Source organism: Mesoplodon mirus (genome assembly GCF_964341445.2).
Source record: "Mesoplodon mirus genome assembly, chromosome: X".
NCBI classification, from domain to species: Eukaryota; Metazoa; Chordata; class Mammalia; order Artiodactyla; family Ziphiidae; genus Mesoplodon; species Mesoplodon mirus.
In genome coordinates, this window is record NC_138981.1 from 34,193,635 (window position 1) to 34,218,537 (window position 24,903).

The 24,903-nt window shown below is 40.0% G+C and overlaps 1 protein-coding gene across 1 annotated transcript in view; it reads left to right on the forward strand.

Annotated features, from left to right (window-relative positions):
- CFAP47 (cilia and flagella associated protein 47) overlaps positions 1-24,903 on the forward strand; it is a gene marked incomplete at both ends in the record, with an annotated part of 304,526 nt that overhangs the window by 31,407 nt on the left and 248,216 nt on the right. The window contains 5 exon segments of the mRNA XM_082609208.1: positions 1,627-1,748; positions 4,353-4,580; positions 20,493-20,717; positions 21,464-21,677; positions 24,736-24,888. Coding sequence (XP_082465334.1) covers positions 1,627-1,748; positions 4,353-4,580; positions 20,493-20,717; positions 21,464-21,677; positions 24,736-24,888 — 942 coding nt within the window.

The following is a 24,903-nucleotide window of genomic DNA, read 5'->3' on the forward strand; positions in this document are numbered from 1 at the left end:
CTGTTCAACCAAGACCTTGTTGTCCCTGCAGAAATAGTCAGGTGATGACCAGGGGCATGCAGTATGTTCTAGATGCCTCCAAAGAGGATGCAGTGCTCCTGCCAGGGCCAAATGCTTACTGAGTATCAGGAATATTAAGCCTATAGCAGCTGCTGGGATCAACCACACTTGCTTGCTGAAACTCATACAGATGTTTAGGACTTTTGCCAATGTATATTTTTCCCTGTACTTGGTTTGATTATTTAGTTTGAAAATATATTTGGCAATGCTGTTTTTTATTTTTTTCTTATTTATTTATTTATTTTTTTTTGCGGTATGCAGGCCTCTCACTGTTGTGGCCTCTCCCATTGCGGAGCACAGGCTCCAGACGCGCAGGCTCAGCGGCCATGGCTCACGGGCCCAGCTGCTCCGCGGCATGTGGGATCTTCCCGGACCGGGGCACGAACCTGTGTCCCCTGCATCGGCAGGCGGACTCTCAACCACTGCACCACCAGGGAAGCCCTTGGCAATGCTGTTTTAAATATATAGTAGCAATTTCAGCTACACTTGAGAGGTTGCAGTGTGTGACAATAACCGATCCAACTGTCAGTATGTTTACCCTTGTTTGTAAGAAGGCAATGTTTAATGTACTTCTCTCTGTGGCAACAGGGTCACTTGGTGATACCAACTGTCTGATGAAGACTGAGTTGTGGTTTAATTTAAGGAGGGTAGTAAATCAAGTAATTGTTCTATTTGTACAACCTATAATTGCCTTATTAATCATCTCTTCATGCAGGAAACTTCTTTGGTGAATCTGTAAGATTCTGTTTAATACACAATCTTTGAAATTCTAAATATTCTTTTCATGGCAACATGTTCATTTTATTTGAGAGTCTAGCATGAACACATAGGAATAAATATGATTTGTAGTCTTAGTTAAAGATGTTCTCACTATGCTATTTTGTTTCCTATGTAATATTTCACATCAGCCTTTTGTGTGTATGTTTGAGCATCCGCTGCTAAAAAGCTGAGCTCTAGGTAAGGCAAGTAAAGATTGCCAGTGCACAAGCCTGTGATGTAACCCATCTCTGTCTTTGGTCCTACTTCCCTTCTTCTCATCTTTCCTTTGCGTTCCTCCTCTGCCAAGATTTGGCTGTTACCAAATCTTATTCTCCAAATTACTTGTTCTCCTCTAACAAGAATGTGGCTAGCAATATGTGCTTAGTCCATGGGAGGAGACAGGTACGTATGAGAGGTTTGCAGTTTCACCCTGGTGTAAGAAGGACTATTGTAGAGAATTGAACAGAGACCTTAGCTAGCAATGAAGTTTCCCTGGAAAGAAAATCCTTTACATAGAAAGTGGCGTTGGAGGCAAGACCTTGACAACTTAGTATATTTAAGTTCCTCTTATCTTACAAATATCATCATGAAGTCATTTTTTGGATCTTCACATAATATGAGTATGACCTTCTTTTTGGCAAGTCTCAATGTCTTGTGCAGTAATTTTGGAAAATGGATCACAGTTACCTTTTTATTCCTGAATTTCATCTGTTTGCATAGATTTAAGTATTGGGTTGAAATTCCCTTTTGAGAGATAATAAAGTTATCATCTTTGCTTTAGAAATAACTGATTGTGATTTTTTACAGGCGAATCATTAATGGTCAAAAGGATGATCCTTCACACAGGCAAGACTATGCTCTCTTTTTGAGATTTGAGTCTGTAGGAAGTAAAGATGGATTTTTGAGAGATGATAATAACACCATCAAAAGTAAGTACGAAATGAACATTATCATCAAATTTATAGCTGTTTAAATTGTTTAAAAGTTTGGACAGCAATATTTGTAGAGGCAGTTTAATAAAAATATATAATTCTGGACTAGAATAAAAATGCAAACATTCGAGAGACCTTAACACGTCTTATGTGGCACGTTGAGAAAAGTCAGCCTCAGCATCATTTACGTGATAATTTTCCAAGTTAGAATTTAGATGACTTTATTATTTTATTTTATTATTTTTTAAAAAAATATTTATTTAGTTAGTTAGTTAGTTAGTTTTGGCTGCATTGGGTCTTGGTTGCTGCACACAGGCTTCCTCTAGTTGCAGTGGGCGGGGGCTACTCTTCGTTGCTGTGTGCGGGCTTCTCATTGCGGTGGCTTCTCTTGTTGCGGAGCATGGGCTCTAGGCGCACAGGCTTCAGTAGCTGTGGCACATGGGCTCAACAGTTGTGGCTCGCGGGCTCTAGAGTGCAGGCTCAGTAGTTGTGGCGCATGGGCTTAGTTGCTCTGCGACTTATGGGATCTTCCCGGACCAGGGCTCCTGCATTGGCAGGTAGATTCTTAACCACTGCGCCACCAGGAAAGTCCCAACTTTATTATTTTAAAATAACATTAGATAAACATGATGATGTAGAGTTAAGGGAGTAAAAAAAGAAAAAACAAAAAAACCTGCCTTCTTTTCTTTGTAAGCCTAGGTTTTCTCTTAGAGATTAATATGGGAACAAATGACCTATTTCATCTTTACCCAACCTTTTGCTCTCTTAGAATCTATATAAAGTGACAGTCACTTTATTTACTAGTCACCCTATTTACTAGAGCTCTAGTAAATAGAGTGTAATATCCTGCTATAGGATATTGATAAGTGCATGTGCTTTTCAGGCCACACATAAAGATGCAAGGCACTTTTTACATTTTTGGGTAATGTTGGATGCGTTGCAGTGAGGAAAATGGAATTGGACTTCAGTTTAGCAAGAAAGATCAAAGAGAAAAATATAGGCAGATGAGAGATGAAATCCAGAAAGATGAGCCATGGCAAGTCAAGAGTCTAGAAGATTTACATGTTGGTACAAGTGATGTCATTGAGCAGAGTTGAACTGTGTTCCTAGGGCAGAAATTGATTGCTCTGTTACTGTTTATGCCGTGGTTGGTGATATGGAGCTCTGTCTGCTGATCATAGACAGAACATTTATTCTAGGCTTGCAAGTTAATCTAGTTTTCAATGGCTAGAGATACAGATGCTAGGTTTTGCTTAGAGTCTAGGATTGGCTAGTAAGACCAAGAGTGAAGAAATATCAACTCTGTCTATGGGATTCTAGTTACATTGCTTTCTCTGCAAAACAGTTCTTTCACTCAATTAGAGCTCACAATTCATAGGTACTAGCTTCTTTCTAGTATCTCCAAAACTTCATATTTATGTTATTGCTCAGCTTATATTCCACCATCCATTATTTTAATCACCTTTTCCCAAGTATATGTAAATCTCTTGGCTCAACTCCCATTTTGGCTGAGTGGAAAACCTCTAATCTGCTTAAATTCAACTCTTAGCATACTCTAGCGCTGCACCTGGGAAGCTAGTTGTGCTGGCGAAAAACACAAAACCAGGCTGTGAGGTTTCACTTTATATCTATAACCACTAATCCCAACCGAGTCCTGGTGTTCGCCATTCCAGCTGTGTTCCTGTGTGCATTCACTTTCTTTCGATTTGAGATTAGTATCACACAGCTTCTCTTCTCCCCTCAAAACTCCAATCCTTCCTCCTTCATCTTCACTCTAAGGTTACAGATATATTAAGTGACCTATTAAGGCATTTCCACCTGGATGTCTACTAGACATCTCAAACTTAACATGTCCAAAAAAAGAACTATTGGTTTCCCTATAACCTATATCTCCTGAAGTCTTTCCTGTCTCAAGAAATGAAAATTCCATCACTTCAGTTGCTTATGCCATTATATATGCCATTAGCATTATCATTATCGTGTTCAATCTCCTATTCTACATGCAATCCGTCAGCAAATTTTGTTAACTGGACCCTCAAAAGTATATCTTAGGTCTGATCATTTCTCACCATTCTTCTACTGCTCTTCCACAGCCATACTTCGTTCCTGGGGGGTTTTTTTGAGCATGCCAAGCCATTCCTACCTTAGAGTCTCTGTACTTGCTGTTTTCTCTGTTTAGAATACACTTTTTTTCTGGATTTTTCACATGATTTGCTTCCAGAGTCCCTTATATCTTTGCTCACACGTCTCCCTATCAGAGAGGTCTTTTGGGACTTCCCCATATAAATGAGCAGCCCCAAGACATTGTACGCTGTCTTACTCTACCTTATCTATTTATTTTATTCTCAGTGTCACCTCACTAGAATGTAAAACCCATGAGAGCAAGGACATTGTCTATTTTATTCACTGCTGTACCCCCAAGGCCTAGAAAAGTCCCTGGCACAAAGAAGGCCCTGGCACTCAATAACTTTGTTGAATGAAAGATTGAATGAGCTACCCATGTCTCATCAAGTCTTTCAGATGACACTATTTGGACTGAGCAAATATATTCTGGCGTCCCAAAACACTTCTAATGTTAAAAAGCTATTACTGCTTTTACAGGTGATCGATTTCAGAAAGTAGAATTAGCCCTGACAGGCTCAGGACTTCCTGTCTTATTACAGTTTGATCCAGGAAGGGTCCTTAATTTTGCACCTTGTTTCATGGGTGGACATTCAGAGATTCAGTGTATTATGCAAAATCGATCCAAATCACTTCCTGTGATGTACCGCTTTAAAAAAACTGCACATTTTAAAATTGATCCTCAAAAGGGCAAGATAGATGAAGGATGTATGCAGGGAATCATTCTGTGCTTTCACATGCTTCAAATATTTTAAGGTTGGCTAAAAAGCCATGCAGAGGATTAAAAGCTACATTTGTTGTACCAGTGTTTATAAATTTTATCTCCTTTGTGACCTAGTTATGAATACTTTTGTATTGGTACCTATACAATACCCATAATTATTTGTTAAGTGTCTTTCATATGCCAGGAAAAGCACTTGACACTGTAGGGAATGTAAAGTACAAAACACAGTTGCTGCTTCTAAGGAATTTTTTTTTTTTCTGAGAGAATATTTATTTACCTATGTGCCCAGAAGGTTGGCCCCTAAACTTAAATATCCTGCATGGAGCTTTGGCCCTCCCACACGAGGGTGGATGCAGGAATGGGTCCTGGAGCCCTTGTCTAGGGCAGTAGAACCCAGGGACCAGAGATGGGATGCACCTGAGCCAGCGGCTGCTGATAGCAGCAAAAGGTGAAAAGGGGGTGGGAACCAGGAACTCATCCCAACCGCAGAGCTGCCGAAGGTTGTTCAAGCTTGGGTGCACACATGTGGGAGAAGTGGAGGTCCAGTGCCATGTGCAGAGGCTGGAACCCAGGTGTCCGCCCCAGTGCCAGCTAACTCAAGACAGGAGAGAGGGGGTGGTGGCAGTTTTGCCACCAAGAGGCCCAGGTCTTACACTCCTGTGAGGTGAGGTGGTGGGGGGAAAGCGGGCACTACAGTCTGAGTACTTGCTGAGGGATGCATCCCCCAAGGCCAGCTCTTCAGAGGCTGGTGTGGAAGGCGCCCTGCAACCACTGGTCATGGGCATAGTGTGTCTGGGGCACAGTGAAGGGTGGCGGGTTGAGGGGCAGGCTGGTATCAGGAGGCTCGTCGTCATCAGATAGGCCAGTGTCGGGTGGGTAGGAGCTGAGCGCAGGGAGGACCAGTCTTGTCACAGGTGCTTGCAATAGTTCAGGATTGACTCGTACAGCGCCCCCAGCTGGCACAGCAGGGACGCGTCCGCCCACCGCCGCCTACGGCAGCGCGGCAGGCGGGGTCAAGGTGGGCGGCGTACAGGGGCTGGTCCCGGACGCCGGAGGCTTGGGCCCGCTGGTTGCGGCTGCGGCTGCGTGGGCTGTGGATGCGCCCCAGCTCCGGCCACGAGCCCCGCGCGGTGAGCGAACCTATGAGGCCGCGCGGTAGCGGCGGGAGCCCGGCCCGGACGCAGCCCGCGCCGACCGGCGCCTCGGCCAGGAGCAGCCCGTTCATGGCCCGGCGGATGAACTTCTATGCCGCCTCCTTCCCGCCAGCGCTCCGCCAGGTAAGAATTTTTTAATGCATTAGGAAGTGTAAGACATACAAACAGGTACGGTTCAAGAAGAATGCAAGGTATCTTAAAACAGATCTGTAACAAGGTGATATAGAAACTCCAGCCAGGTAGAAAGGTCTTCCATCATAGTAACATATGAGCCAGACCTTGAAGGTTCAGTAGAATTTTCTAATTGGAAACAGATGATACTTAATTGACCGAGGCCTTGTACTGCTGGTGCAGAGCAGAAAAGTTGAATGACGAAGCACACCTGTGAGCACCAGGACCGCTTGTGGATGTCAGAGTCTGCTTTGCTCTTTCTCTCTACTCAGACAGCTCTTTCCCAGATCCTCTAAACCAGGGGTTGGCGGACTATGGTCCACAGGCGGCCTGCCGCCTGTTTCTTTTTGTTGTTGTTGTCGTTGTTTGTTTGTTTTAAGTAAACTGCTATTGGAACGTAGCCCCTCTTATTTGTTGCCTATTGTCTATAGATGTTTTAATGCTACAAGGGCAGAGTTGAATAGTTGTGAGAGTTGTATGGTTTCATAAAACCTAAAATATTTACTGTCTGGTAATTAACAGAAAAAGTTTGCTGAGCCTTGCTCTAAACAGTAGCAAACATGAGTGCCTTCAGTTTCACCTCAGGTTCTTATGTTATCATCTTTCCTCCAGTGCATAGTGATATGTTTCATAAAGTTATTGATGGAAGCTTTCTCCCAGTTGCAGTTAAGAACTGTTGTATACATGTTTAAATGCATGCAGTTCATATGTATAACTCTTCCTGCTTCATTAGAATGACACTCCTCCCACAGTTTTAATAGAGCTAATTAGTCTTCACAGAATAACAAGCGTTAACCACATTATGCAAAACGCTTTCTTTTTAATGGTTTCTTAGACTTTAGTCTAAGTCTCTTAATCCTACCAGCATAATTCATTTTCTCCAGTAACCTGCATATCTTTCAAAACATAGCCGATTTTCTCTGATCAGAGAAACTGACAAGGATCACAGGAATCTGGTCAATTTCCCTTAGCAGTCAGCTCCAAGTGTTAAAAGACTTTGAAAGACACCGATTACCAATTTCCTGCAGAAGCTCTTCACACCAGGATAAGAGAGTGGAGGTGGAAGTTGAGAAAGAAAGTGGTGAGAGGAGCAAAATGAGTGGAAGACTGAAAATAGCAGTGCTACAGAAAAGATGGGAAATAATAGCACAAAGGAAACACAGGCTAAGGTGAATTTATAATGTGGAAGGATATGTCCTGCATCCTTTGTGATGCTTTACTTTTGCGAGCTAAAATGTTTCAGAACCTATTGTGGCATCCAACCTCAATTGAATTAGCATTATCTTAAGAAAGGGCTAAGTACCCAGGAAACAAGAGAAAATTTACAGCATGAAATATATAGTGGAAAATGATAGCAATAGGATGTTTTTTAATATATGGTAGGCATAAAATTAGAAACAGTAGATTAGGGATGGGCTATTCCTAGTGGTTATGTTGAGAAAATGTGCAGGATGGCCAACAATTTAAGTGGACATGATATGAAAAGTTTAATTCAGTTTGAGTGTAGAGGGGGAGTCTGAGTGTTTAGAGAAGATACATGGGTGACAGCTGATAAATATGTGGCTGAGCAGATAATGAATCACTGTTGAGAAAGGAACATTTAAAGAGGGTATAATAAAGGGTCTTTCCTTTCATTATTAAATGAAAATTGTTCTGTTCACAAAGGTTTTTAATTTCTATAATGCAAGACAGACCTGAAGTATATTTGCCACTTAAATTTAGGTCAGCATATAATCTTCCGGGCATAAAAAGAAATATATACTTTTGTGCATCTCTGAAACCAGTTTGGGACTTTTACATTGAGAGGGGCTCCTGGGAACACCCTATGCTGTATAAAATTTTCAAACTCAAAAAAGAACCCCATAAGGGACTTCCCTGGTGGTCCAGTGGTTAAGAGTCTGTGCTTCCACTGCAGGGGACATGGGTTCAATCCCTGGTCGGGGAACTAAGATATCCTGCATGCTGCGTGGCTTGGCCCAAAAAAACCAAAAAAAACCCCATAGCTGATAGTTAATTTCTTAACATAATTTTTAGCCCTCTACGTTTCTGGATTTCTCGAGCACTTTGAAGTTTCAAATTACTAAAAAGTGAATGTAGGAAATGTGGGGGACACTGGAGAACTATGACTTCCAAAGGCTGGTCAAATAGCCTTTGAATATTTGGAAGTGTGGTAAGATTATTCTTTTCTTTTAATACCAGCTATATTGAAGCATAATTCACACACCATAAAATTTACACATTTAAAGTATACAATTCAGTGGTAATTAGTATATTCACAGAATTGTGTGGCTATCAGCACGAATTCCACAACATTCTCATCACCCCAAAAAGAAACACAATGTCCATTAGTGGTCACTCCCCTTGCTCCCCATTTCTCAGCCCCTGGTAACCACTAATCTATTTTCTATCCCTCTAAATTCCCCTGTTCTTGACATGGCATATGAATACAATCATATAATATGTGGACTTTGGTTTCTTTGATTTAGCGTAATATCTTCAATATTTGTCAATGTTGAAATAGGTATCATTACCTCATTCCTTTTTATGGCCAAATTATATTCCATGGTATGGCTATACTACCTTTTGTTTATCCGTTCATCAGTTGATGGCCATTTGCATTTGTTCCACCTTTTGGCTGTTGTGAAGAATGCTGCTATAAACATTCATGTAGAAGTTTTTGTATGGGTAAGGTTTCTTATGTATGTATGTATGTAGTTTTTACTATAGGAAAAGTATGTAATAAAACAAAAGGAAACTAGAACTTCTAATACAGATCAAGGTGCTCTGAAGGGATGTGGCAGTAAATATCTAGATTATAATTGCCCCACACTTCCCCAATCTTATCCTCAACATTTTTTTTTTTTTGTCCTCAGCTTTATTGAGGTATAATTGACAAATAGGAATTGTATATATTTAAGGTGTACAACTGTTTGGATATATGTGTACATTGTGTAATGATCACCACAATCAAGCTAACTAACATATTCATCACCTCACATTGTTACAGTTTGTTTTTACCCTCTTACCAAACTGCAGGTATACAATATAGTACTGTTAATTATAGTCATCATGCTATACATTAGATCTCCAAAATTTACTCATCTTGAGTAACTGAAACTTTGTACTCTTTTGACCAACATCTCCCAATTTCCGCCCCCTCCCTGCCCCAGCAGCCACCATTCTACTCTCTCCTTCTATGAGTTTGACTATTTTAGATTCCACGTATATGCCACATATAAGATTCATGAACTATTTGTCTTTCTGTGTCTGGCTTGTTTCACTCAGCATAATGTCCTCCAGGTTCATCCATGTTGTCACAAATGGCAGGATTTCCTTCTTTTTTAAGGCGGAATAATATTCCATTGTGTGTGTACTATATTATTTGTATTCATTAATTGGTGAACATTGAGATTGTTTTTGACTCTTGGCTATGGCAAATAATGCTGCAATGAACATGGGAATGCAGATATATCTTGGAGATACTGATTTCATTTCCTTTGGTTATATACTCAGAAGGGGGATTGCTGGGTCATAAGGTAGTTATATTTCTACTTTTTTGAGGAGCCTTCATAATATTTTCCCTAATTGCTGTATCAGTTTACATTCCCAACAACAGCAAATAAGAGGTTCCCTTTTCTCCATAACCTCACCAACCTTTGTTATCTTATTTTTTCAATAAATGACCATTTCAACAGGTGTGAAGTAATAGTTCATTGAGGTTTTGATTTGCATTTCCCTGATGCTTAGTGACGTTGAGCACCTTTTCGTATACTGTTTGTCATTCATATGTCTTTTTCAGAGAAATGTCTATTCAGGTCCTCTGCCGACTTTTTTTTTAGTAGATTTATTTTTTTTTTAATCTTTATTGGAGTATAATTGCTTTACAATGGTGTGTTAGTTTCTGCTTTATAACAAAGTGAATCAGCTATACATATACATATATCCCCATATCTCCTCCCTCTTGCGTCTCCCTCCCACCCTCCCTATCCCACCCCTCTAGGTGGTCACAAAGCACCGAGCTGATCTCCCTGTGCTATGCGGGTGCTTCCCACTAGCTATCGATTTTACATTTGGTAGTGTATATATGTCCATGCCACTCTCTCACTTTGTCCCATCTTACCCTTCCCCATCCCCATGTCCTCAAGTCCATTCTGTAGTAGGTCTGCGTCTTTATTCCCATCCTGACCCTAGGTTCTTCATAACCATTTTTTTTTTTTAGGTTCCATATATATGTGTTAGCATACGGTATTTGTTTTCCTCTTTCTGACTTACTTCACTCTGTATGACAGTCTCTAGGTCCATCCACCTCACTACAAATAACCCAATTTTGTTTCTTTTTATGGCTCAGTAATATTCCATTGTATATATGTGCCACATCTTCTTTATCCATTCATCTGTTGATGGACACTTGATGCTTCCATGTCCTGGCTATTGTAAATAGTGCTGCAAAAAACACTGTGGTACATGACTCTTTTTGAATTATGGTTTTCTCAGGGTATATGCCCAGTAGCGGGATTGCTGGGTCATATGGTAGTTCTATTTGTAGTTTTTTAAGGAACCTCCATACTGTTCTTCATAGTGGCTGTATCAATTTACATTCCCACCAACAGTGCAAGAGGGTTCCCTTTTCTCCACACCCTCTCCAGCATTTATTGTTTCTATATATATATATATATATATATATATATATATTTTTTTTTTTTTTATAAATTTATTTTATTTATTTATTTGGCTGCGTTGGGTCTTCGTTTCTGTGCAAGGGCTTTCTCTAGTTGCGGCGAGCGGGGGCCACTCTTCATCGCGCTGCGTGGGCCTCTCACTGTCGCGGCCTCTCCTGTTGTGGAGCACAGGCTCCAGACGCGCAGGCTCAGTAGTTGTGGCGCACGGGCCCAGCTGCTCCGCGGCATGTGGGATCCTCCCAGACCAGGGCCCGAACCTGTGTCCTCTGCATTGGCAGGCAGACTCTCAACCACTGCGCCACCAGGGAAGCCCCTGTTTCTATATTTTTTGATGATGGCCATTCTGACCGGAGTGAGGTGATACCTCAATGTAGTTTTGATTTGCGTTTCTCTAATGATTAGTGATGTTGAGCATCCTTTCATGTGTTTGTTGGCAATCTGTATATCTTCTTTGGAAAAATGTCTATTTAGGTCTTCTGCCCATTTTTGGATTGGGTTGTTTGTTTTTTTGATATTGAACTGCATGAGCTGCTTATAAATTTTGGAGATTAATCCTTTGTCAGTTGCTTCATTTGCAAATATTTGCTCCCATTCTGAGGGTTGTCTTTTTGTCTTATTTATGGTTTCCTTTGCTGTGCAAAATCTTTTAATTTTCATTAGGTCCCATTTGTTTATTTTTGTTTTTATTTCCATTTCTCTAGGAGGTGGGTCAAAAAGGATCTTGCTGTGATTTATGTCATAGAGTGTTCTGCCTATGTTTTCCTCTAAGAGTTTGATAATGTCTGGCCTTACATTTAGGTCTCTAATCCATTTTGAGTTTATTTTTGTGTATGGTGTTAGGGAGTGTTCTAATTTCATTCTTTTACATGTAGCTGTACAGTTTTCTCAGCACCACTTATTGAAGAGGCTGTCTTCTGTCCACTGTATATTCTTGCCTCCTTTATCAAACATAAGGTGAGCATATGTGCATGGGTTTATCTCTGGGCTTTCTATCCTGTTCCATTGATCTATATTTCTGTTTTTGTGCCAGTAACATACTGTCTTGATTACTGTAGCTTTGTAGTATAGTCTGAAGTCAGGGAGCCTGATTCCTCCAGCTCTGTTTTTCCTTATCAGGATTGCTTTGGCTATTTGGGGTCTTTTGTATTTCCATACAAATTGTGAAATTTTTTGTTCTAGTTCTGTGAAAAATGCCAGTGGTCGTTTGATAGGGACTGCATTGAATTTGTAGATTGCTTTGGGTAGTATAGTCATTTTCACAGTGTTGATTCTTCCAATCCAAGAACATGGTATATCGCTCCATCTATTTGTATCATATTTAATTTCTTTCATCAGTGTCTTACAGTTTTCTGCATAAAGGTCTTTTTTCTCCTGAGGTAGGTTTATTCCTAAGTATTTTAGACTTTTTGTTGCAATGGTAAATGGGAATGTTTCCCTAATTTCTCTTTCAGATTTTTCATCATTAGTGTATAGGAATGCAGAGATTTCTGTGCATTAATTTTGTATCCTGCTACTTTACCAACTTCATTGATTAGCTCTAGTAGTTTTCTGGTAGTATCTTTAGGATTCTTTATGTATAGTATCAGGTCATCTGCAAAGAGTGACAGCTTCTTCTTTTCCAATTTTGATTCCTTTTATTTCTTTTTCTTCTCTGATTGCTGTGGCTAAAACTTCCCAAACAGTGTTGAATAATAGTGGTGAGGGTGGGCAACCTTGTCTTGTTCCTTATCTTGGTGGAAATGGTTTCAGGTTTTCACCATTGAGGACGAGGTTGGCTGTGGGTTTGTCATATATGGCCTTTATTATGTTGAGATAATTCCCTCTATGCCTACTTTCTGGAGGGTTTTTATCATAAATGGGTGTTGAATTTTGTCGAAAGCTTTCTCTGCATCTATTGAGATGATCATATGTTTTTTGTTCCTCGATTTGTTAATATGGTGTATCACATTGATTGATTTGTGTATTTGAAGAATCTGTGCATTCCTGGAATAAGCCCCACTTGATTATGGTGCATGATCCTTTTAATGTGCTGTTGCATTCCGTTTGCTAGTATTTTTTTGAGGATTTTTGCATTTATGTTCATCAGTGATATTGGCCTGTAGTTTTCTTTCTTTGTGACATCTTCGTCTGGTTTTGGTATCAGGGTTATGGTGGCCTTGTAGAATGAGTTTGGGAGTGTTCCTCACTCTGCTATATTTTGGAAGAGTTTGGGAAGCATAGGCGTTAGCTCTTCTCTAAATGTTTGATAGAATTTGCCTGTGAAGCAGTCTGGTTCTGGGCTTTTGTTTGTTGGAAGATTTTTAATCACAGTTTCAACTTCAGTGCTTGTGATTGGCCTGTTGGTGTTAAAGTCCCCTACTATGATTGTGTTACTTTCAATTTCCCCTTTTGTGCCTGTTAGTATTTGCCTTATGTATTGCTTTTCTCCTATGTTGGGTGCATAAATATTTACAGTTGTTATATCTTCTTTGATTGATCCCTTTATCATTATGAAGTGTCGTCCTTTGTCTCTTGTAATAGTCTTTATTTTAAAGTCTATTTTGTCTGATATGAGAATTGCTACTCCAGCTTTCTTTTGATTTCCATTTGCATGGAGTATCTTTTTCCATCCCCTCTCTTTCAGTCTGTATGTGTTCCTAGGTCTGAAGTGGATCTCTTGTAGACAGCATATGTACGGGTCTTTTTTTTGTATCCCTTCAGCCAGTCTGTGTCTTTTGGTTGGAGCATTTAATCCATTTACATTTAAGGTAATTATCGATATGTATGTTCCAGTTACCATTTTCTTAATTGTTTGGAGTTTGTTATTGTAGGTCTTTTCCTTCTCTTGTGTTTCCTGCCTAGAGAAGTTCCTTTAGCATTTGTTATAAAGCTGGTTTGGTGGTGCTGAATTCTCTTAGCTTTTGTTTGTCTGTAAAGGTTTTAATTTCTCTGTCGAATCTGAATGAGATCCTTGCTGGGTAGAGTAATCTTGGTTGTAGGTTTTTTCCCTTTCATCACTTTAAATATGTCCTGCCAGTCCCTTCTGGCTTGCAGAGTTTCTGCTGAAAGATCAGCTGTTAACCTTATGGGGATTCCCTTGTATGCTATTTGTTGTTTTTCCCTTGTTGCTTTTAATATGTTTTCTTTGTATTTAATTTTTGATAGTTTTATTAATGTGTCTTGTCATGTTTCTCCTTGGATATATCCTATATGGGACTCTCTGCACTTCCTCTACTTGATGAACTATTTCCTTTCCCATATTAGGGAAGTTTTCAACTATAATCTCTTCAAATTCCCTTACTTTTTCTCTTCTTCTTCTGGGACCCATATAATTTGAATGTTGGTGCATTTAATGTTGTCCTAGAGGTCTCTGTGACTCTCCTCAATTCTTTTCACTCTTTTTTCTTTATTCTGCTCTGTGGTAGTTATTTTCACTATTTTATTTTCTAGGTCATTTATCCGTTCTTCTGCCTCAGTTATTCTGCTATTGATTCCTTCTAGAGAATTTCTAATTTCATTTATTGTGTTGTTCATCATTGTTTGTTTGCTCTTTAGTTCTTTTATTTCCTTGTTAAACGTTTCTTGTATTTTCTCCATTCTATTTCCAAGATTTTGGATCATGTTTACTCTCATTACTCTGAATTCTTTTTCAGGTAGACTGCCTATTTCCTCTTCATTTGTTAGGTCTGGTGGGTTTTTACCTTGCTCCTTCATCTGCTGTGTGTTTCCTTGTCTTCTCATTTTGCTTCACTTACTATTTTTGGGGTCTCCTTTTTGCAGGCTGCAGGTTCGTAGTTCCCGTTGTTTTTGGTGTCTGTCCCCAGTGGGTAAGGTTGGTTCAGTGGGTTGTGTAAGCTTCCTGGTGGAGGGGACTAATACCTGTGTTCTGATAGATGAGGCTGGATCTTGTCTTCCTGGTGGGCAGGTCTGTGTCCGGTGGTATGTTTTGGGGTGTCTGTCACCTTATGATTTTTAGGCAGCCTCTCTGCTAGTGGGTGGGGTTGTGTTCCTGTCTTGCTAATCGTTTGGCATAGGGTGTCCAGCACTGTAGCTTGCTGGTCATTGAATGGAGCTGGGTCTTGGTGTTGAGATGGAGATCTCTGGGAGATTTTTTCTGTTTGATATTACGTGGATCTGGTGGACCACGTCCAGCTGGTGGGACTGGTGTTTGATATTACCATTGCCCTGGTGGACCAGTGTCCTGAACTTGGCTCTCCCACCTCAGGCACAGGCCTGGTACCTGGCCAGAACACCAAGGTACTGTCAGCCACATGGCTCAGAATAAAAGGGAGGAGAAAAAGAAAGAACAAAAAATTTTTAAAAATAAAATTTAATAAAGTTATTAAAATAAAAAAGTAATTATTAAAAATAAGAAAATTAAAGAGTAATAAAAAGAAGGAAGAGAGCAACCAAACCAAAAAACAAATCCACCAATGATAAGAAGTGCTCAAAGCTATACTAAAAGAAGAAAAACAAAAACGGGCAGACAGAACCCTAGGAGAAATGGTAAAAGCAAAGTTATACAGACAAAATTACTCACAGAAGCATACACATACACACTCACAAAAATAGAAAAAGGAAAAATATATATATATTGTTGCTCCCAAAATTCCCCGCCTCAATTTGGGGTGATTCGTTGTCTATTCACGTATTCCACAGGTGCCGGGTACATCAAGTTGATTGTGGGGATTTAATCCGCTGCCCCTGAGGCTGCTGGGAGAAATTTCCCTTTCTCTTCTTTGCTCTCACAGCTCCCGGGGCTCAGCTTTGGATTTGGCCCCGCCTTTGCGTGTAGGTCGTGCGAGGGTGTCTGTTTTTGCCCAGACAGGACGGGGTTAAAGGAGCAGCTGCTGTGGGGGCTCTGGCTCACTCAGGCCGGGGGGAGGGAGGGGTGCGGAGTGCGGGGCGAGCCTGCGGCGGCAGAGGCCGCCATGACGTTGCACCAGCCTGAGGCCACTGTGCGTTCTCCCGGGTAAGTTGTCCCTGGATCCCAGGACCCTGGCAGTGGCGGGCTGCACAGGCTCCCGGGAGGGGAGGTGTGGAGAGTGACCTGTGCTCGCACACAGGCTTTTTGGTGGCGCAGCAGCAGCCTTAGCATCTCATGCCTGTCTCTGGGGTCCGCGCTGATAGCCCGTCTCTGGAACTCCTTTAAGCAGCGCTCTTAATCCCCTCTCTTCGCGCACCAGGAAACAAAGAGGGAAGAAAAAGTCTCTTGCCTCTTCGGCAGGTCCAGACTTTTTCCCGGACTCACTCCCGGCTAGCTGTGGCGCACTAGCCCCCTTCAGGCTGTGTTCATGCCGCTGGTCCTCTCCCTGCGCTCCGACCGAAGCCCGAGCCTCAGCTCCCAGCCCCGCCCGCCCGGCGGGTGAGCAGACAAGCCTCTAGGGCTGGTGAGTGCCGGTCGGCACTGATCCTCTGTGCGGGAATCTCTCCACTTTCCCCTCCGTACCCCTGTTGCTGCGCTCTCCTCGTGGCCCCGAAGCTCTCCGCCTCCGCCACCCGCAGTCTCCTCCCGCGAAGGGGCTTACTAGTGTGTGGAAACCTTTCCTCCTTCACAACTCCCTCCCACTGGTGCAGGTCCGGTCCCTATTCTTTTGTCCCTGTTTTTTTCTTTTTTCTTTTACTCTACCCAGGTACGTGGGGAGTTTCTTGCCTTTTGGGAGGTCTGAGGTCTTCTGCCAGCGTTCAGTAGGTGTTCTGTAGGAGTTGTTCCACATGTAGGTGTATTTCTTGAAGGTCTGTCCAGTAGTAGATTTTTATAGGAAGACCTTAAGCCATCAATGTCCAGAGGTCTGTCTCATGCTGAGGTTGGCCATCCTTATGCAGTAGGAGACGGCTTATCAAACTGTGGTCTTGTACCAGGACTCACCACTACCGAGGCACACTGCAGGTGCAGCAGCGACGCGGAGCGGCTCACTCCATGCCCGCCACCATGTTTCCACTGCACCTGCCCATTTTTTTAACCAGATTATTAGTTTGCTTTTGATTTGTATGAATTCCTTATATATTTTGCATATTAACCCTATATCAGTTAAATGGTTCACAAGTATTTTTCCCATTCTGTAGGATGTCTCTTCACTATGTTGACTGTTTCTTTTGCTGAACAGAAGGTTTTTAGTTTGATGCAGTCTTGTCTATTTTTTACTTTTGTTGTATGTGCTTTTGAAGTCTAATCCGAAAACTTCTTCCCAAGACCGAATATGTGATGTTATATGGCAGAGGAGTTTTACATAGTTGTACATAGTGTGAATAATCCTTTGTATGTGTTGCTGAATTCAATTTGATAATATTTGGTAGAGTTTTGCATATATATTCATAAAGGACATTAGTCTGTAGTCTTCTTTTCTTGAATGTCTTTACTTTTTACATTAGACTAAAACTGGTATCATGGAAGGATTTGGAAAGTGTTCCCTTTAATTTTTGGAGTAGTTTTGTAGAACTGGTGCTAATTCTTTAAATGTTCAGTAAAATTCATCAAAGCCATCTGGTTCTGGACTTCTCTTTGTCAGAAGTTTAAAAATTCCTACTTTAATCTCTTGTTATCCTAGGCTATTCAGATTTTCTGTTTCTTCTAGAACCATTTTCAGAAGTTTGTGTCTTTCTGACGATTTGTCCATGTCATATAGGTTATCTAATTGGTTGGCATATGATTGTTCATTGTATTCCTTCATACTCCTTTTTATTGATGTAGAGTTGGTAAAGATGTCCTCTCTTTTATTCCTGATTTTAAGAACTTGAGTTTTTATTGTCGTTGTTGGCTTGGTGTGTCTAGCTCAAGTTTTTTTTCAATATCATTAATCATTTCAAAGACATAGTTTCAGGTTCATTGATTTTCTCTGTTGTTTTCTATTCTCTATTTCATGTATTACATGACAAAGGCCTTTGTCTTTTTTAATATAGGTGCTTACTGCTATAAATTTACTTCTAATCACTGCTTTTGCTGCATTCCGTAAGTTTTGGTATGTTGAGTTTTAGTTTTTCTTCATCTCAAAGTAGTTTCTAATTTCCTTTGAGATTTCTTCTTTGACCCATTAGTTGCTTAGGAGTGTATTGTTTAATTTCCACATATTCGTGAGTTTCCTACATTCCCTTGTCTTTATTCTTTTTAATAATTTCTGTACTTTATTGATATGCTCGATTTTGTGAGATGTTGTTCTCATATTTCCTTTAAGTCTTTAGACATGTTTTTCTTCAGTCCTTTGAACATATTTATAGTAGTGTATTTACTGTCTTTGTTTAATAGGTCCAACAGTTGTTTTTCCTCAGGGACAGTTTCTGTTTACTGCCTCTCTCTTGTGTATTGGCTGTAACTTCCTACTTCTTTGAGTGTCCAGTAATTTTTTGTTGAAAACTCAGCATTTTAAATAATATAATTTGACAACTCTGGAAATCAGATCTCCCACAGGAGTTTTGCTCTTTGTTGTTGTTGTTTTATTTGTTTAGTGACTTTCTAGGCTAATTCTGTAAAGGTTGTTTTCTTTGCTGTGTGCAGACAATCAAGTGTTGCTCAGTTAATTTAGTGGTCAGCTAATGATTGGGCAGAGACTCCCTTAAATTCCTTGATTCCATATGTCTCACAGCCTTTGCTGAGTACCTCTGTATAAATGTGTTGGGTGGGCCATGACTTCAGTGTTCTACCAGGTAGTTTATAACTCTTTATGGCTTCAAGTCCTCCTTGTACAGAGTCCCAACGTCAGCCAGAGGTGCCAGATTAGATCTTTCTCAAATCCTTCCTGGGGATATACACTCTCTTGCACATGTGTGTGGCAATCCAGATTGCCAGGAATATGTCAGAGCTTTTCTAATACCCTCTGAACATTTTTGGCTTTGTTTGTTTATCCTCTTATTTCTTATTAGCCTTAAATGCTAATGCTATCTTAGGTCGTTGTGACGTTTAACAATTGCAGCTGATTCTTTTTCAAGGGGAGGGTGGCAAAACCCTAGGGAGAGAGTTGTTCACACAGAGTGAGCTCTGAATCAGGTCAGTTAAAGCCATGCTCTCAAACTAGGCTTTTCAGCTAGCTTTCAGACAGAACACATATGAGCACTTCTCTGGGGATGGGGTTTTTGGAGAGTTTTAGACCGATTCTCCCTCGATGGCTGCTAGGCTCATCATTTTCACAGTTACCATAGTTGCAAGGCTGTTGTTTTTCAAGGAGAGCACGAAGCTGGAATAAGAGGATGTGATTACAGTAGGTAAAAATGCCACAAAGCCTGTTACTTGTTTAGAATTCAGCCATTTAAAAAAAATAAATACTCTTTGGACTTTTGCAATATTTTAGGTAATTTTCAAATATACGAGAAGTTGATTTTGACAATTTTCCTAGTGTTCTCTTTCCGTTTGTGGATGAGTAACTATTTGGAGGTCTTTAATCTGCTGTTCTGGGAGTGCTTCAGTACCATTAATCTTAATTTTTTCTTAGATAATTTTCCAATAATGTGTATCTTGAAGGTTTGTCAATGCTGTATATGATATTTCTAAAGACTTTCATATCACCACGATAAATTAGCTTTCCTTAAAGATTTGTAAGCAATATTTTTTGATTTGCTTTTTATTTTGTACTAACAGTACAATAGTTTTTCTTAATCCATTTGGGCTGCTGTAAGAAAATACCATAGACTGCACAATTTATAAACAACAGAAATTTATTTCTAACAGTTCTGGAGGCTGGACGTCCCAGATTGGGGTACCAGCATGGTCAGGTGTGGGCCCTCTTCCTGGTCACAGACTTCTTGTGGTATCCTCACATGGTGGAAGGGGCTAGGGAGCTCTGTGGACCCTCTTTAACAAGGGCTCTGATCTCCTAATTCTATCCTGTAGGGCAGCGGTCGCCAACCTTTTTGGTACCAGGGACCGGTTTCGTGGAATATAATTTTTCCACGGATCAGGGTGGTGGGGGGATGGTTTCGGGATGATTCAAGCACATTACATTTATTGTGCACTTTATTTCTATTATTATGTTGTAATATATAATGAAATAATTATACGACTCACCATAATGCAGAATCAGTGGGAGCCCTGAGCTTGTTTTTACTTGCCACTCACTGATAGGGTTTTTTTTGTTGTTGTTGTTGTTTTTTGCGGTACGCAGGCCTCTCACTGTTGTGGCCTCTCCCGTTGCGGAGCACAGGCTCCAGACGCGCAGGCTCAGCGGCCATGGCTCACGGGCCCAGCCGCTCCGCAGCATGTGGGATCTTCCCGGACTGGGGCACAAACCCGCATCCCCTGCATCGGCAGGCGGACTCTCAATCACTGTGCCACCAGGGAAGCCCACTGATAGGGTTTTGATATGAGTCTGCAAGCAATTAATTTATTATGGTCTCTGTGCAGTCAAACCTCTCTGCTAATGATAATCTGTATTTGCAGCCGCTCCCCACCACTAGCATCACCACCTCAGCTCCACCTCAGATCATCAGGCATTAGATTCTCATAAGAAGCGTGCAACCTAGATCCTTCGCATGCAGAGTTTACTTGTAGAATTCGGGCTCCTGTGAGAATCTAATGCTGCTGCTGATCTGACAGGCGGAGCTCAGGCGGTAATGCGAGTGATGAGGAGCAGCTGTAAATACAGATGAAGCTTCACTTGCTTGCCCGCCGCTCACTTCCTGCTGTGTGGCCCGGTTCCTATCAGGCTATGGACCGGACTGGGACCGGTACTAGTCTGTGGCCCAGGGGTTGAGGACCCCTGCCATAGGGCATTAACATATGAGTTATTAACATACGAGGATTTAACATATGAGTTTCAGGGACTTCCCTGGCAGTCCAGTGGTTGAGACTCCACAGTTCCACTTCAGGGGGTGTGGGTTCAATCCCTTGGTGGGGAGCTAAGATCCCGTGTGCCGCGCAGCGTGGCAAAAAAAAGGCAAAAAACAAAAAAGAAAATATGAGTTTTAGGTGTTCACAAACATTCAGCCTATAGCAATTGGTCACTTTTCTTCTTTTTTCAGAATGTGACATGTTTATTCATTCCACATCAAGTTGGAGTCTTTAAAGTGAAGCAATTTATAGAGATTATTGGCTCAGTGACAGATGAAAATTTGCAGTCTTCGTCCCTGAAGACTCTCCATCAGATATGTTTATATTTCAGTAGTGTCTGCAAACCTTCCACCAAGAAAGTTGTGATGAAAATTAATCCTGGTATGCTATTGGGGGTGCTTACCATTTATTTATCTATTTTTGGTTAATACAGGATTATCTTAACATACTAATGCTTAGCTGTATATATCAAATGTGGTCTAATGTAATGGTTCTCAACTTTTGTGTGCATCTAGGACTGCCCTATGTCCCAGCATTGATTATTAAGTAGGTCTTTGTTGGAGCCCAAAGATTTGTATTTCTAACATGTTTCCAGTAGATGCTGATGCTGCCATTTTGAGGATCTCACTTTGACTAGCACTGATCTATAAAATCTATAGCAATATCTATAGCAATGATCTATAAAATTTATTAAATATTTTAATGGTTTTTATATTTTATTCTTTTACTTCTTTGTTTGAGTCTATAATGTAAACTGGTTGTGACCATTCCATGGATTTTCTGGTTGCTGCTGTTTCAACTAATTCTCAGTTATCTCTTATACATTGAACCATATGCAATTGCTGATATTCAACTCTCTTTAATGTATAAAAATTTCAGTTTCATGTGTGCCAACCCAGTCCTTCAAGTTACCGTGTTTTAGTTTTTTTGCATGCATTTTTATTACTTATGCATGCATTATTTTGCTAAATTGTTTTATGTAGATCCATTTATTAAATGAATTATTCATATTTTCTGAATTTGCTTAGGGATTTAGCTTTAAGTTGGAACCAGTGGTCTAGTGTAGTAATTAATTCATGGAAATTCAAAAAAACCATATTTACACTTAATATTCAGTTCTCTAAAAGGTATATCCCCTTTGATCAGTAATCCTATGGGACAGTTTGTGGTGAAAAACTTGGCAAAATACAAGGACCATGCACCTGTCGCAATGCTTCAATCAACCACGACACACATTCACAATCATAACACAAGTAAGGAGTTAATAAAGGATGCTCTGATAGCCTTTCCCAATGACCAAGCTGCAAGTATCTGGTCTGGAGAAGAGCATAAACATTTCAGGTAATGTGCTATATTAAGAACCTGAAATTTTGTAAGATACAATAACCAGCATGACATGCAGATATCTTATCAGATCCTGCTGTAACAAATTAGTGATGGTAATAATAATAATAGTAGTAAAATTTAATTTTCTCTCTCTTTTTTTTTTTTTTTTTGCGGTACACGGGCCTCTCACTGTTGTGGCCTCTCCCGCTGCGGAGCACAGGCTCCGGATGCGCAGGCTCAGCAGCCATGGCTCACGTGCCCAGCCGCTCCGTGGCATGTGGGATCTTCCCGGACTGGGGCATGAACCCGTGTCCCCTGCATCGGCAGGCAGACTCTCAAGCACTGTGCCACCAGGGAAGCCCTTTTTTTTTTTCTTTTACATCAGAGGAGTGGTTGCTGAATGCTGTCATCTAACCTCTCATCTCTATTGCATACTTGCCAGGACTTGTGAATGGTTTACCAGATGATTCTTAAAATATGCTGCTAACAAGTAGAGAAGAATAATAGAAATAATCACTTTTGGAAATGTATACAGTCCTCAGAGTAGTCATGTTCATTAATTATGGCTGAGAGCCTGAAATTATCTAAGATTAAAAATTTTAAACTGTGATAAACAAGTTGTTCTCATCTTCATTGTCATTATCTTCATCCCTATGCTATCATCTTTGTTCAATCCCCTCAAAATCACATTTCCAATAACCTTTACCAAAGTGAACTAAAACCTCCCCAATTATAAGGACTATGAGTGATAGTAAGCCTCAATTTAAAAATTATCCCATTTTCAAAGAAATTACTACCATGTCAATGCTTAGTGAGAATAAACCCAGTCAACCTGACATCTTTATTTGGGCCATTAGCTCAGGAATGGTTTTATACATTTGAGGATGAACTGGGTTTCTTTTCTGTCTGCTTGTTTAACTGTCTAAACTTGACCATGTCCCTGGGCTTTCTCTACTTGTCTCTTTACCTTTGGTGAGTCTTCAAGTTCACTTACTTTTATAGTCATTTTCTTAAAATACCATTTGATTTTTTAGTCCATAATTGTTTTATTATCCACAATTGAAAAATTCTGGGTTTTTATATAGTCTGTTTTATGATTTTATTTTACAAATTCCATCCACAGCAGTCTTTATCTCTCTTTTTTTACTTGACAAGTACCGTAAAACACACAAACATAAAAATTATGCAGACTCCATTTAAAATAATTATACAGTATAATAAAAGGAAAACTCATCCCACCCTACAGAGGTAGCTGCTGGAAATAATTTTTTTTTTTTTTTTTTTTGCAGTATGCGGGCCTCTCACTGTTGTGTCCTCTCCCGTTGTGGAGCACAGGCTCCGGACGTGCAGGCTCAGCGGCCATGGCTCATGGGCCCAGCTGCTCCGTGGCATGTGGGATCCTCCCGGACTGGGGCACGAACCCGTGTCCCCTGCATCGGCAGGCGAACTCTCAACCACTGTGCCACCAGGGAAGCCCTGGAAATAATTTTTAAATGTATCATTTTCAATTCTTTCCTATGCTTATACAAATATATCTATGTAGAGATATAATGTGTTAATTCAACATTAACATTTTTTTCCTAAGTATTAATCAGATGATCTCAAAATGTCAGGATTTTTTTGAAGAAGGCTAACATAAGCATCCCATGGCCATAATTATTTTTCTCAATTTACTCTTTTCCATGCTAACAGAAATACAAAATTTAGTCCAGTTATTTTCTGGCTAGCAAATAGTAATGAAAATTTAAGTAATGAAATTTTATAGTGTATTAAGTTGTTGGTAATTATAATTGCTGGGGTTTTTTTAATGCTTTTTACCTTTTCAATTTTTGAGAAGAAAATAAGAATTTTTGTCTAGTTTTATTTAATGCAGTATATGTCTTGTGTTTAGAATAGTATGTTATAGTAGGCATTCAGTAAAATTTTTTTTAATAAATGAGGAAAAATGCCTTATTTACATAGTAATTTTTGTTGTCTGTACTTTGCACATTTAAAAAAAACCACCTACTCAGAGTTGCAGAGGTATTTCTTAAAGTTTATTCTTTAAAGAGCTGATAAGCATTTAGATATGCTAGTAACCAGCTCTTTGTCACTTCAGGCACCTCCTGTACTATTTCTTTTAAGTCCCTCCTTTTCTCCTTGTTACCGAGGTAGGGACTTCAGATATAGGAATTATTTCTAGGTTCTAAAGGTGGTTAAGGATCCCAGAGCCTGAAGGGAGATTTAAATATATCAACAACTATCTGAGTAACAAAGCATTTGTTTCTCTCTTATTGCCTCAATCTCTTAAAGACTTTAACTCAGTTCAAGCTGTATTACTGTTACCACTGAGGAATTATCAAAAACAGGAAGAAATATTAGATATTAGATTAAATTTCATTTGACTGTATATGACTACTAGGTTTATACTTAGGAGTTAATTATTAAGGGTGAGAATCTCAATGATTAATAAAATTTGCTGAAGACTGAGGTAGCCTAAGGCCAAAAGATGTGAATAATTGTACTTTTTGTTTTTATGGAAAATATGTGGTAGGTGAAAGGAAGTGCATGCACCCAGTTGAGTGAATGTGAGTTGTAGAGTAGTTTGCAGTTCTTCTTTGGATTTTTTTTCTCTGTATAGATTTATTGCTGATGGTTATTTCATAAGCTCTGAGATATTAAGAAAGCATGATTTAACAAAAGGATTCATTATTCTATATATTCTTTTATGATTTTGATCCCAGTGATCTAAAAGTAATTAACTATTAGGAAACACTAATCAGATTCAGATCTAGTTCCATCTGTAATCTAGAATTGCGCAAATTGCCTACTTGACTAATACTCCAAGAGTGGGTTTAGGGTAGGTGCTACTTCTTCCCAATGATCTTAGGGATTTCCTGTGATTAGGTTAAGAAGAAAATTAGATATCATTCTATTTCTACATGTAATAATGTCTTGGTATATAAAAGGACTAGAATCTGTCCTGTTCACCATTCTGTGCCCAACTCCTGGCATAGGAGGCCCTCAGTAAATACTGATTGAATAAATGCATATATATACACCTAAATATTAACATGTCTTGCTCATATTGTAGGACGATTTTCACAAAGATTCCAAGATATAACTTTGTGCATCCTGATTTTGCATATACTAAATTTGAAAAAATAGAAAAGAAAGCACATGAAAAGTATTATGCAGGATACATTAAATATTTAAGAAATGTGCGCCCGCAGAAAGAAGAACAGAGGTAAAGTTCACTTCC